The sequence below is a fragment of the Amborella trichopoda genome, chromosome 6 (assembly GCF_054954075.1).
Source record: "Amborella trichopoda isolate Santa Cruz 75 chromosome 6, AtrichopodaSantaCruz75HAP2 v2.0, whole genome shotgun sequence".
NCBI classification, from domain to species: Eukaryota; Viridiplantae; Streptophyta; class Magnoliopsida; order Amborellales; family Amborellaceae; genus Amborella; species Amborella trichopoda.
The window spans coordinates 46,885,549-46,899,550 of NC_142341.1; the positions used below are offsets into that span (position 1 = coordinate 46,885,549).

A 14,002-nucleotide genomic window follows, 5' to 3' on the forward strand; every position below is an offset into this window, starting at 1 on the left:
CTAATTTATAAAATAAAATTGTTCTCTCTTAAAATTGATTTGTTAATATGCAAGAGCAATCGAGTCCTTCTCTCGCTCTCTCTCATCTTCATATACTTTCTCTCACCCCCTCGAGAACTGAAATTCAAATGAAAGACCAAATGATGATTGGAGATAAATAGGCCAAAAATTACTCTCCAAATTCTTGAAGTTTCATATCATCTCAAGGAAACCTACTTCTCAAATTGCTGCAATAACATTCATCAAATAAGTGGATCCAAGATTCTGCTAGCACAATCATGGGAAGAACCCCACTTTACAAGTTGAAAAATTATAATTAGACCAACGTAAATTCCTAGATTCGAAAGCAATGGTGGATAGCATTTTTCTTTTCACTCATTATTCTTCTCTTTCTTTTGATCCCATTGATGTTAGCAAAAGCTCCCAATGATGGAAAACAAAGTAAATGGAAAACAATCTTGCACAAAACAAGATAAAGAAGATCATGCTATTGCTATTTCTATGCATCACTAGCCTCTGCAACTTCTCCTCCCCAATGCTTTATCCTGTCCCCAGCAATGGATGCCTGCATAAAAATTCTTTTTCAACTAACAAGTAAAGAAAATCTCAAAAGTATTCAACCTCTGCACAAATTCTTTCTCAGCTAACAAGTAAAGAAAATCTAAAAGTTTTTTTATCCAGATTATCAAAATAACATAAGGAAACAAAGTCATATACCTCTTTGTTCCAATTTGTTCTGTAGGTCATCCAAATGAGAACTAGTGTTTGCACCACAGTCCCAGCAAGCATCCCACTCCAAATTCCCTTAATGAGCAAGTTAATTTTGGTAATCAGGTGATTGAAACAAACACTAGAAATAGTTTAGAAACGATATCTTGAAATCAATGAAATTTTGTTTGAGGATAATCTTACTTTGACTCCAAAGTCAAGCTTGTAGCCCAAGAGGAGACCTAAAGGGACGCCAAAAATGTAATAGCATCCAATGTTCACATAAGCCACTAGAGCTTGCCACCCAGCCCCAGTGGCCACCCCTGCAAAGAGAAAAAAAAAATAATAGAAAAAAAAATGAGGGTGGACTAATTTATTGTACAATTTATGAGATGAAATTTCGTGTAAATTTCACCACAAACTAGGAGATAGAACTTTCATTTACTAGTGTGGAAGGTATCATGGTTTCTCTTTATGGGTGTGTTTGTTTGAGGGAGGTTTCGGCCTTGGAAGTCAAAAACTCTGAATGTTTCAGATCCATGGAGGACAACAGAAGGAGCGGTTTCCAGTTTTTCCCCATTCGGTTCTTAAAAAAGGGGGGGGGGGGGGGGGGGGGGAAGTGGCCCATCCATGCCCCTCTATGTAGTCGAGATGTCCAAGGTTTTGGCTTTCGAAGCTGAAACTTCCGCTAAACAAATATGCTTAGATAAGTGTTATCAAGAAGTGTTAGTGGTAAAAAGAAGGCATTATGAAATGTATATGTAGATTAAGGCAGAAGGCTGCTCTCGATTATAGGAAAAACTATGGCTAACCTGAGAGCACTGGCTGTATATTGTTCGCTATAATGGAAATGCAAAGGAGTGGGTTGAGCTCAGAGACCAGCTTCTTTACTGTTGCACTGCTTGTGAATGCTTTGGGCCAGTCATTCTTTTTTGCTAACAAAATCATAGAGAGAACAAATCCCAACATGAAAGATGTGGTCACCACTACCACTACTGAAAATTTTGCAGCCCTTGGATGCCCAGCTCCCAATTCATTTGACACCCTCACACTACACAAAGATTTCCAGTTCCTAATTTACTACAAAGAGAGGAAGGGGTATAGAATTAAGGGAATAAATATTCCGAAGAGCAGCAACCCGACACCACTACATGTCAAATCTCACCAGGAAACCAAGTTCTGGCGCTGGAAATCCGGCAAATCAATCATCACCACCTTGACAATCATGGCTGTGAAAAAAAAAGGTCATCCAAACCCTAAACATGATTCATCTTGCAACATTTCTTTCATATCATCCAATTCAACTCTTCACAAGTCGTCCACAATTTTGCACAATCTTTGGACCTTCAAATTCCACATTTAGAAGCAGAAATGGATTTGCACTGTTTTCCAGTGCCAGTACTGATTTCGCTGATAAGTCTTTGAGATGCAGCCCAAACGACCAGCAAAACTACTTACTAGATCTGACCTTTCTGATGAGTTTTTAAGAAGCAACCTTAAAAAAAATTGTTCAGACAGTGGTCTTACCAAAACCTCATTCAAATTTAAAATTAAGCTCTGTGTTCTCCTTATGAATATTGGAACACTCTTTTACTAACCTTGTAGCCGCATTGAATCCAAAGGCAACCATCATAGTCCACCCGAGAATATTCATGCTGCATTAACCATATGCAAACAAACCAAAGTAAGGTTAGGATAGGATCATTAGGAAAATTTTTTATACTTTCTCTATTGTAAATAAGTTTTATGCTTCCTCCCCCCATCCAGCCATCCAATTTAGATCTAAGTCATTTTGATCTAGTTCGGACACCTGCTATTTCATTTTTAGTTTTTATTCTACAAATTATAAGAATAGAAAATTTGGTATGTACCATCATCTCAATGGGGTGCACTTAAAACAAATATAAAAATAATATTTTCAATAAAATAGAATAACCAAAATACTTCAGAAATATTTTATCATAATATTTTTTTATTTCTTATAGGTGGGGGGTATAAGAGAGGAGTGGATGCTCAAAATTTGGCATCGAAATGTTATGTAAAAAATAACTTAAAAATAAAATAGTGTAGAGGTGTGACATTGTAATTGCTTCCATCTCAGCCATTCATTCAGATTTAACAGCTAGAAAGCATATAACCATCATACATTATGGGAAGCATAAAAGACTTGCCCAGTAACATTAATAAAGTCAAATATGCATGTGCCATTCTCTACAAAATAATAATCGGCTCATTGATGATGATGGCAAGTGAACCGTTTCAACCAAGAAGATTAGATATGGCAAGGGAGACTTTCAGTTTGTGCAGACGACTGTCTCCTACGGAGCTCTAGGGATATCTATTCACCTGGTGTTAGTGTTTAAAACCCAAGGATCTACATTGGGTATTGTCGATCTGGACTGAGAATCGGATGGCACCAAATTGTTTTAAGAAGGCATCGGTCCATGGTTCCCCCTTGAAATCCTTCAATTTATATTTGCTTTTGTTTTTTAAGCTTATATAATATTTTCACTATCTTTAAATCCCCATCAGCCCTTATTTTAATTTTAATTTTAATTTTTTATCTCAAATTTGTCTATTAAAAATTTCCTTAAAAAAAAGGTACATATTTGAGTGTTTTTAGGTGATTTTCTCTTGGGAGCACAACTTCATAGGGAAGACATTTGTTTTAAAACCTAGATCAATAGGCAAAACATACACCATTGTATGGATAATGGTGATACAATATCATAATGTGCATTTTCTTAACTTGTTACATATAATATATATTTTCTTACGTTGTTACATTCTTCTCTCAAAAGAAAAGAGCAATATTTCTACTATGGTCTTTCCATCTCAGAACCGGTTCAGTTCCAACTGATTTCTATCCTGATTATTGATAGGAAATCGCAGTGTTTTAAAATGAGTAAGAACATGAAAAGCTTCAACTTACGATGTGACCTTGTTTTTATTAAAAGGTAAAACCCATTCGACATACTAAAATTGATGAAGGTTGAAGAAGGTATGAATACCAATTTCTACATTGGACTTCTCGAAAGTCAAATGTGGTAGCAAAGTAAAATTTGGAGTGAAGGCGAGCGACACAGATGGGTGGAGGTTTGTTCCAATGATTCACGAGAAGTAAAAAAACTTTAAATCCAAGTTTAAGTTTAAGAAGATTTCATTGCAAGCCTTTTTGAATAATAATAATATGATACGCACTAAGTGGTTTAAGAAGATTTCATTGCAAGCCTTTTTGAATAATAATAATATTTCCTTAAAAGCAAGTGTTAAAACCAAGGTTCGACGACCCAGATTGCCCTCCAGAAAATCAGTTATGATCGGCAAGTTGGTGATCAGGCTTAGGGTGAATAAAAAGTTTATAAAATTGGGAAATAAGAAATTTAAAAATATTAAAAAATAAATTAATATCATATTTCTAACAAATTTGACCAGAGTTCTGTGATATTTGAACTCTCTATTTTATCTATATCCACACATCTCAAGGTGGAGATGATCAATTGGAGGGTTTTTCAACCTTATGCAATGCATGTACATTGTAAGATTAGTACCGTATATAAACTAACTCTTTAAGTCGAGGTGGAGATGATCAATTGGAAGGTTTTCCAACTTTATGCGACGCATGTACATTGTAAGATTAACGTCTTAAATAAACTCTTTAGCTCAAAAGCTTTGTCTTCTAAACAAACTATTACAAGCCATGCCGTACCTACATGCCCTGTGCTTACCAAGACATGGAACAACTCTGAACGGCAAATGGACAATTATGTAAGAGGTAGAGAGAGAGAGCGCGTTAATGGCAAACGGGGAGGAGATTGAGTTAATGGCAAAAGTAAATTTGTTAGTTCACTTTGGAGACTTTTTTTTGCTTCGGTGAGAAAATTAAGTAATTCCGTGCTTCGGTGATTCAAGAAAAGACTTCGGGTTTTTTTAATTTAATATAAATAATTAAGTATAGTTTATGTTAGGGTGCTTAAACTATGGAGTAATTTATTATTGTATTTAATAAAATTTTGCACTTGCATACTATTGTTTTATATATATATATATATATATATATATATATATATATATATATATATATATATATATATATATATATATATATTTGATTGATCATCTCGATATCAAGATGTATGACCATAAAAAATAAAAAAAATTTAAGTCTTAGAAATAGTGCATTTTACAACATATTATCTACACCGTCCATTTTCAAGATTTTCATATATTTATAGATCGACTTGATTTTAACCATATTTGAAATTTAAAATTTTATAATTGGATATAAAAATCGATTTTGAGATAATCCTAGGAACATTTTACATCAAATTTATATATCGTGATAAAATTTGAAGGTGTACCTTCCCTCTACAACTACGTATGCCAATTGCGCCCAACAAATATTCCATGTACAAAACAATAGTATAGAAGTGTCTAAAATTTGTTGAGTCTAATGTTTAATTACTTCATAATGTGAGCATCTTAACATAACCCATTACATATTTATATAATAAAACAATGAAAAAAATAAAAATTAATATATATATATATATATATATATATATATATATATATATATATATATATATATATATATATATATATATATATATATATATTTGCTTCGATCGAAGAGGCCAAAGTTTTGATCAAATCAACCCTAAGCGGAATCAAATTTGACCGAAGCAACTATATATTTGCTTCGATCGAAGAGGCCAAAGTTTTGACCGAATCACTCCTAAGCGGAATCAAATTTGACCGAAGCAACCCGAATCTCATAGACTTCGCTTTTGGGCCTAAAATCCGAAGGAAATTTGACAACACTACACAAAATGGACTTATCTTGAAGGGGGGGAGAGATAGCAAGTATACCATATCGACAATCCGTCGACCGAAACTTCGGGGTTCTTTAGATATCCAGCAAAAAGAATTAGCACCATGAAATACCACATGTCCAAACTGTAAAAATAAGAAGTCATATAAAAAGTAAAGACAGAAAACTTTTAAGTGAACAATGAAATGAAAAATTAACATTCTCTCTCTCATGCATTAAATGAGAAATGAAACGAATAATTACCATTCTCTCTCTCCTTACCACAACATAACTGCAGATGCTAGGGAGAGCCTAAAAAAACCCCCCAGATTTTGAAATGCCTTCCATGAAAACCCACTCCAAGCCCTTCCACAACTCCCACTAAAAATATAAACCAACTGAGCCACCACTATAAACCACCATGAGCCATTCAACACCACTGCAGCTCCAACCATGCTCCAATTCAACTTGATCATCACCAACCAACTGAAGAAAATGTGGAGCAATAGAGCAATACTGGCAATGACAGCCATAGACATCATCTTGCTCTGTGCTTGTAAGAATTTCTGAATAGGGAAATACACAGCATATGCAAAGAGTTGGGGTATCATGTATAGGGAAAATAATCCTGTTGCATGAGCTATACTGTGGTCTTGTCCAATGAGAATGAGGAATGGAGTGGCAATGACATAGAATATGGAGAGTATGAGGGCAGTTGTGATGAGGATGACCCATGATCTTTGCATGTATATTCCTAGCATGTCCAATTGCCCAGCACCATAGGCTTGGCCACATAGAGTCTCTAGTGCACTTCCCATGCCCAGCTGCAAATGTTCAATAGGGTTAGGGAATTACGATGGTATCTTTGCAAGTATGATATAGCTATCCTAGAGGTACTAGGAAGAATTAATGTGAATGTGAACAAACAACTTGTAAGGAACAAGAAAGTTCCATGAAATCAATACTATCTTTTTTTTCTTTTATTTTCTTTATGGTAAGAGTTTTGTTTATTGTAATTGGAAAAAAATAGTCATTACAAGAGGAGAAAATGTATCATCAGTTAGTTGGTCCATAAAACCCAAGCATTACCACTAACTACCTGCATTTAAATCATCAGCATCTACCTTTATCCCAATTATTTGCGATCGGCTGTACAAATCTTGTTATGTCGTTGTACTCTATCAAGGGATTTATTCATAGTCAGGCATAAGTCACCATATCGCTTTTCACTACTTCCAATTATGTCTTTTTAAACATTCTTAATATCTTTTTAGAGCCTTCCACTTGAACTTAATTGTACCTCCTAATCGGTGCATTTAAATATAGAAAAAAAAAATTTTATGTTAGTTGAGTTTCTCTTACTTTCACTCCCTTGAGATAACCTATTTAGGAACAGAGAAATTTATGTACGGACACAATGGGGGTCAATTACAAAATGAGATTACATTTGTCCCAAATTACCGACGGCACCCCACCCTCCCGTCGCCTTTTTTTCTTCTTTTTTTCCCCTAAGTTGCCTTCCTGCCCCGCAATACAAATACATACAAATACCGGACGTGAGGAGGGCTATTTTTTTTCAAGATAAAAAGAGCTGTCCGATGTTCAATATACCAGAGAGCAGTATATGCATGTGATAGAGTTAGAAAGAGAAAGAGGCATCTCTCTAAATAATGAAGAACACATAAAAGGGAAAGGAGGACTTTCTCAACGACAACAAAAATTACAAATATGTGCAAAAAGAAAAAAAAAAATCAATATACAATACTGCTAGGCCTGTTTGATAAGGTAGTATGACTTTCTTATTTGTTTATTTTTTTGGTTAATTAGAACAAAGCAAGCTTACTCTTTTTACATTAAAGGGTCATAAGGGGGTCTCTTCCTTTCTCCTCTAAATTAAACTCATCTTCTTTCCTCGTGGTATTAGAGATGAAAAACAGAAAAAGAGCATGTGTGGATTCGGAAGAATTCTTGAGATTCCAAGCCGATCGAAACCCATGTGGATGATGGGTCTAGAATTGTTTTAATGATTAGGATTGACTTTTACTCGTAAAAATTAGTAGTTTCAAGATCCAATGCACGCTATAATACTCCCTATGATTCATTCAGTCGGAGGTGTTCTAGAAAGCCATTGATTAAATAGCTTTATCAATGAATGGATCGGATTCAGTAGGAGGTGTTCTAAAATTGTCTTCGATCGATTAAATAATTCTACGAACGAACGGATGAATCGGATCAAGTTGAAAAATGAAAAGATTTGTACAAGCTATACGTTAAATGTCAATTTCAGCAAAGAGAGAGATTGTTATTAAATAACTCCTGAAAAATGAAAAGATTTGCAAAAGCTATACGTTAAATGTCAATTTCAGCAAAGAGAAAGATTGTTACTAAATAACTTTAGTAACAAATGAATCAAATCGAGTTGAAAAACGAAAAGATTTGTACAAGCTATACGTTTAATGTCAATTTCGGCAAAGAGAGAGATTGTTACTAAAGAACTCTAGGAAAAAATGAATCGGATCGAGTTGAAAAATGAAAAGAGTTGTACAAGCTATACGTTAAATGTCAATTTCGGCAAAGAGAGATATTGTTAACGAGAAATTGTGTTAAGTTTGGTTCTACCACTCGGAAGCGAGAGATAATATTGGGTTTTGCATCATCCAACTCTCCTACATAGAGAAACAGATATCCTTCCCACTACAAGAGACACAGACAGAGAGGTTTTTCTTACCAGTAGACCCAAAGAGAAGCCAGCAATAACAGAATTCTCCATGGAAACAGCTGCTAGCTCGAGGGTACCCACATGGCCTGCAAATGCTTGGGTGATCGCACCCAGCGAATACTGACATATCGATGTGAAAATAGCAGGCCCTGCCAAATACCATAGCTTCTTCGATTCAACCACAAACTCTCTATTGAACTCACCCAAGCTCCTTACGGGTTCTACGTCCCCTTCAAATTCAACCAAGCAATTCCCATTTCCTTCGCTTTCTCGACTCAAAAGAGGCTCATGCTCATCCTCCATCTCTCTCTCCTCCTCGGATCAAAACCAGATGAAGAATGAGCTGGGTTTCTCTTCTCTCTATGTCACTTGCTATGCTTTCTCTCCCGCTTTCTCTACCCTTGGATCTCTCTCAAGCATCAGTGGGAGAAGAAGTTAAATAGGTGACAGAAGAAGGCATTTAAGAGGGTTAATTGTGGAACATTTTTTGGCCTCCATGATTTTGGGGCCATGAGCGTGTTATATTTAGACACACACTTGTTTGTGGGTGAGGTTTGTATAAGGAATCAATCTCGCTATGATGACCTCAAAATTTCATTAAAAGAAATATTTTTGTTCCAAATCTTTCATCAGCGTAGAAATCTATTTTTCACCCCTATAATAAAATTGAAAGGTCTAACAAATTTATGAACACTCCAAAACCTTGAAATGTGTTTCAAGATACACTATTTTTAAGATTTGAAATTCATTTTTTCTTTCATATCTATAGATATTGAGGTCAAAATGATCAATTAAAATATTTTTCAGTGATAAAGCAATATTTTTCGATGAGTTTTTTAGGTGTACTTTACTTGTACATAATAATATTGGCACCTTATATAAACTTTTTCCTTCATGTTAAAAAAATTGATCCCTACCGTAAATCAATTTTTTTTTTAATTCTTATTTTACATCAAATTTTATTCGATAAAGGATGATGTCACTCTCTCAATTTCCTCGTTGACCATCTCATTTCCTCGGTGACTTCAATTTCGTGGGGGCAAGATGTTATACCGGTGGGCCATCTATCTTAAGAATATGGAGGCTACAAGTTCGAGCCATAATTAATGTTGAGTTTAGCCAATTGTACACTCTTAGCCTTCCGATCTCAAATCTAATGGTCAAAAATAATTATGATCTTCTTACATAAAATATAAATAGTCTTATTGTATATATTTTTCTTATTAGGATCCCCATGATCAATTTAATAATAGGTCACATGATCACCATTGAAAGCAGTAGAATGGATGGTGACGAAGAGCTGCCCTACCAAACATTTCAAATTGGGATTGCATGCCCAGTGTTCATTCATCACCAAAGTATGACATTTGTAAAAGTATTATTAGCATGATCATATGGATCACAATAATTTTTTGGAATCCCCTCAGGCCTTGTGGCCTGTCAAAGCATAGTAACTCAGCCAAGTCCAAGTAGACTCAGTTTGTTAATGTACATGGCCCAAACAGCCTTAAAATATTAAAAAGTTCAAAAATGCTGAAAGTTAAAATAAAAACTTAAAAAGTAAAACAAAACTAAAACTAGCATAAGGAATCCAAATAAACATAAAAAATATATAAAAGATATGGATTTAAAAAAAAAAAAATTATTTAAGGTTAGAGACATTTCAAATAAATTGGAAAAAAAATTGGCATTTGACAAGCTCACAAATCAGTGTAAAACACGTCCAAGTTGCTTGAATAATTTCTATACATTGATCCTACAAGGTAATATAATTTTTTTATTTTTATTTTTTTACTACACATTGATCGTATTCCTTTTCTTACTTTTTTTTCTATTACCATTAGCTACTTACCATGTCCGTACAATTTCAAGCAATATTTTCCAATATATTTTAAGGCAAATTTTTTACTTGTTTTGGGGAGAAAATAATTGATGTCTGATAAGTGATCAACCCTATCCCAAAATGTTTAAAAGATGGCAAAAACAAAATATTCCCACAAGGGTGTGGTTTGCATATGGTTGCAACTTTTGACGATTTAATTAAGGCGCACATCTAAATTTTATCATAAATATAATCTTGATATCAAAAAATTTTAGGATGACTTGATAATCTATTTTCATCTCTAATTATAAAATTTTAAACTTCATAAATGGTTCAAATCAAATAAATCTATAAAGACATGAAAATCTTGCAAATGGACGGTCTAGATAATGTGCTACAAGATGTACTATTTCACGGACTCGGAATCCTTTTTTATTTTCAGATTGATATATTTCGATGTCGAGTGAACAATTAGAGGGTTTTTCAACATCCAAATAACTTTTTATGATGGATTTTTGAGATTTGTCTTTACTTCACAATCTCATATAAATGTTTTCCTTGTCCCAAAGCTGTAGTTTCAAAAGGCTTTGAACAGAAATTTGCCATATTTACCATTTGGGGTATGTTTCGACTCGGTCTTTTATAGGGTCAAAATAATTATCGAATTTTAAATCTTTAATTAAGAGTCCTTATGATTCGTAGTTCTGAGAACAACATTATAATAGAAAAGAGTAACTTATTCACGAATTATGCCAAAAAATACCGATATAGTTAAAAAGGTTATTAGTTAAAAAATACCAATGCCCATATCAAACAACCGATGTTTTTGAACTCGGCTCAAGCCTCGGACTCGGTTCTACCCCAAACTGAGTAGCTTCGCCAAGTAGTTTAAAAGGTTTAAAAAATCAAAAGCACGATATATAAATTTGGTAAAAATGTTAAAAATTAAGAAAAAGTTAAAATAAGTAACAGAATTCATTAGAAGTCCACAAAGATGGAATATTGAAAATTTTGATTTATATCTTAAAATATTCAGAAAATTTTAAAAAGGTAAAAAAAATAAAAATCAGAATATAGTCAGAAAAGACTTCCCAAATCATCATAAAAATCCATATAAACAAACTGAAAACATCTTTCCAAATGATTTAATTAAGAATTTGAAATAATATTTAGCATTTTCAATCATTTTAAAAGGCCGAGTTGGCCCCAGCTGTTGCCCAAAATAGCCCTAGATCTACGGCACTCAAAACGGTAGGAACCTCCCAGCCTCGTGAATCATGCAATAATAAACTTCGAATAAGAAGATCTCAAACAGAGAGAGAAAGAGAGAGAGAGAGAGAGAGAGAGAGATTTCTACTTTATTGATGTTCAGTAGAGAGAGAGAAAGGCTTATTTTATTGGTTTATGGTTTGTCATAACAATGAGAGGGGTACACTGTGAGAGATAGGTTTGCTGCTATTAATTTTTTGAACATGTTTCTACTTCTTTTGAAACTTCATCCTAACTGGAATGATATGCATTGTCGCTTTGCAAATATCAGTTATTTAATTCAGCAATCCCCAAAGAAAACAAAATGAATGCAATAAAAAAGCAAGATGGATGGTTTTTGTAGGATGACATCTCAGGTTCCCTGGACCTAACAGTTCTAAAGTTAACCATGAATGGATTTCAGAGAAAATGATTTTGAAGATCATTATGTCTCCAAGACTCTTGAAGTCCACATTTCCGTGGTGGATGGCACGTGAATGAGAAAAGCATTTAGAGATAGTGTTTTGAACCATAGAAAAGTTATAGAAGGTTGCAACTTTAAAATGTAAATCACATATGCACCTCAAAAATCTATCGGAAATATTGTTTTAATATTGAAAAACCCTCTAATCGATCATCTCGATATCGAGATATATAATTATGAAAAAAAAAAAGCTTTTGAGTCCCAAAAATAGTGCATATTGTAACACGTTATTTAGACTGTCGATTTTCAAGATTTTCATATATTTATAGATCTACTTGATTTTAACTATTTTTGAAATTTAAAATTTTATAATTAGATATAAAAATAGATTTTAAGATAATCCTACGAATTTTTACAACAAAATTACATGTTATAATAAAAATTTGAGATGCGCCTTAATTGGATTGTTTAAGGTTGCAACCTTATAGAAACCGCACCCTTTGAACAATGATTTAGAAAAATATCGGCTTGGCCCGAATCGCCCCGTCCATTGAGGAATTGGTCACCCTTTTAGTGGTTCTGCATTTATATAGGAAAATGGGAGGTTTTGCACAGTAAAACAACAATCATGACTGTTTTTTGGCGGGTTCACTGTTTTTTCATATGTTTTTTCGCTGATTCACTACTTTTTCCGTATAGTAAAATGGCAATCGGGACGGCGTGTTCACTGCTTTTTTCATATGTTTTCTCTAATTCGCTACTTTTTCCGTATAATGAAATGGTGATCCAGACCAATCCAAATTGGTTTTTGAGGTGCCCGATCTGGATCACCAATCCATTTTTTAAATCACTGGTTTTGAAGTAAGGGTGGCAACGAGCCAAGCCTAACCTTGGCCCTAAATAAAATAATAAAAAATAATAAAAAAACAATAAAAAAAAGACGGCGAGGTGTGGCAAGGCTCAACTAGGTTGTACTAACCCTAGCATGGCCCTCAAGTCATGTTTAGGGCGGGGCCATCCGGCCCATTGCCAGTCCTTTTTTTTTAAGGTTTCACATGCATAGGTGCACACTTCCTGATCGCCCATGTTTGCTCCGAGTTGTTAAACTTAAGTTCTTTGATTGATAAACGCCACGTATTAGAGAGAGAGAGGGAGGAGAGAGTGTCAATGAAGTTATGCATTCTTTTTATCTGGAAATATAATGCAATAATTTTCAAAATTAATGTTAGTACTATTGGTTTGACCCATTTTTTAGATATACATTATTTTTATTTTAATGAATTATTATAAAATAAAATAAAAGTTAAAAACATACCCTAAAAAGTATTTATTTAGATTGAGAGAGAGGAAGAAGAGTCCATTCTAAAGTCGTTCACTTCTCTTGAGAGTACAAAAAAAAAACACGTTTAATAGTGTTACAAAAAAACATGTTTAATAGTATTAGGGGAGCTTTAGGTTGGCAGCATTTTAGAAATAATAGGCCCCTTTGTCGTTGGTGAGGAGTCAAGCTTGGCATACCTAAGAAGAGGTTTATATTTGAAGAGAGGAATTGGGCCTGGGCATGAGTAGTTAGCAATTGACATCATCTCAAGTTTGACTTTAAAAAAAAAACCAAATAAGGATATCTGAAAATGGAAAGATTTTTATGCTTTTTTTACAGCATAGAAGTTTTATCCTCCCCCTACCATCCAGCCGTTCAATTTTGATGAAAAGAGCCACTCATCATTTGATTTTAGATCTGACGTCTCATAGTATTTTGTTTTTAATTTTTTTATACAAACTGTATGAATATGAAATATCGTACGTGCCAATTTCTCATTAGGGCGCACCTACAAAAAATATTAAAAATAAATTTTTGATAAAATATAATTATCAAAATACCCCTTAAAAATTTCAAAGGTATTTTGGTCATTTTATTTTATTGAAAATATTTTTTTTATATTTTTTACTAGTGCAAGTTTAATAGAGGAATGGGTGTCCAAAATTTGGGGTCAAAATAATTTATAAAAAAAATTAAAAATAAAATAGTGTAGAGATGTGACATTGTGATCGGGGCAATCTCAGCCTTCCATTCAGAATGGATGTTTGGATAAAAAGGAAGATAGAACCTCTATACTGTAAGGGAAACATAGAAAGCTTGTCCATCTAAAAACAACCACGTTGCCAAAAACTTTTGTTTCCATACAGGATCCTAGTCTTTCATCCTGTCTCGTTGCAGACGACACAATGCTTACCATAACAACCCAGTTTTGAATGCCAACGAACTTA

At 33.9% G+C, this 14,002-nt stretch overlaps 1 protein-coding gene across 3 annotated transcripts; it reads right to left on the bottom strand.

The window, feature by feature from the left end:
- Window positions 1–216: 216 nt before the first annotated feature.
- LOC148781820 (protein DETOXIFICATION 29-like) lies at window positions 217–8,748 on the bottom strand. Of its 3 annotated transcripts, XM_006852233.4 has the most exons (8): window positions 8,250–8,746; window positions 5,804–6,345; window positions 5,581–5,667; window positions 2,307–2,363; window positions 1,521–1,759; window positions 913–1,031; window positions 718–804; window positions 217–565 (listed from the first exon to the last, which is right to left on the bottom strand). In XM_006852233.4, exons 1-8 carry the CDS (start codon window positions 8,541–8,543, stop codon window positions 500–502), a joined length of 1,491 nt encoding a protein of 496 aa, XP_006852295.3. In that variant the 5' UTR covers window positions 8,544–8,746; the 3' UTR covers window positions 217–499. The 3 variants fall into 3 exon arrangements, 2 of the variants coding, with proteins under 2 accessions (XP_006852295.3, XP_088724893.1); XR_016056886.1 differs by lacking the exon at window positions 1,521–1,759 and having other exon boundaries at window positions 532–565; window positions 8,250–8,748; XM_088868767.1 differs by lacking the exons at window positions 217–565; window positions 718–804; window positions 913–1,031; window positions 1,521–1,759; window positions 2,307–2,363 and having other exon boundaries at window positions 5,786–6,345; window positions 8,250–8,748.
- Between the last annotated feature and the right edge of the window lie 5,254 nt (window positions 8,749–14,002).

Coding starts and splice junctions, on each gene's coding strand:
- LOC148781820 (XM_006852233.4), bottom strand. CDS start 8,543: ATGGAGGATGAGCATGAGCCTCTTTTGAGTCGAGAAAGCGAAGGAAAT. Junction 1,760..2,306: donor GGATTCAATGCGGCTACAAG/GTTAGTAAAAGA, acceptor ATCTTTGTGTAG/TGTGAGGGTGTCAAATGAAT. Junction 566..717: donor GAACAAATTGGAACAAAGAG/GTATATGACTTT, acceptor ATTTTTATGCAG/GCATCCATTGCTGGGGACAG.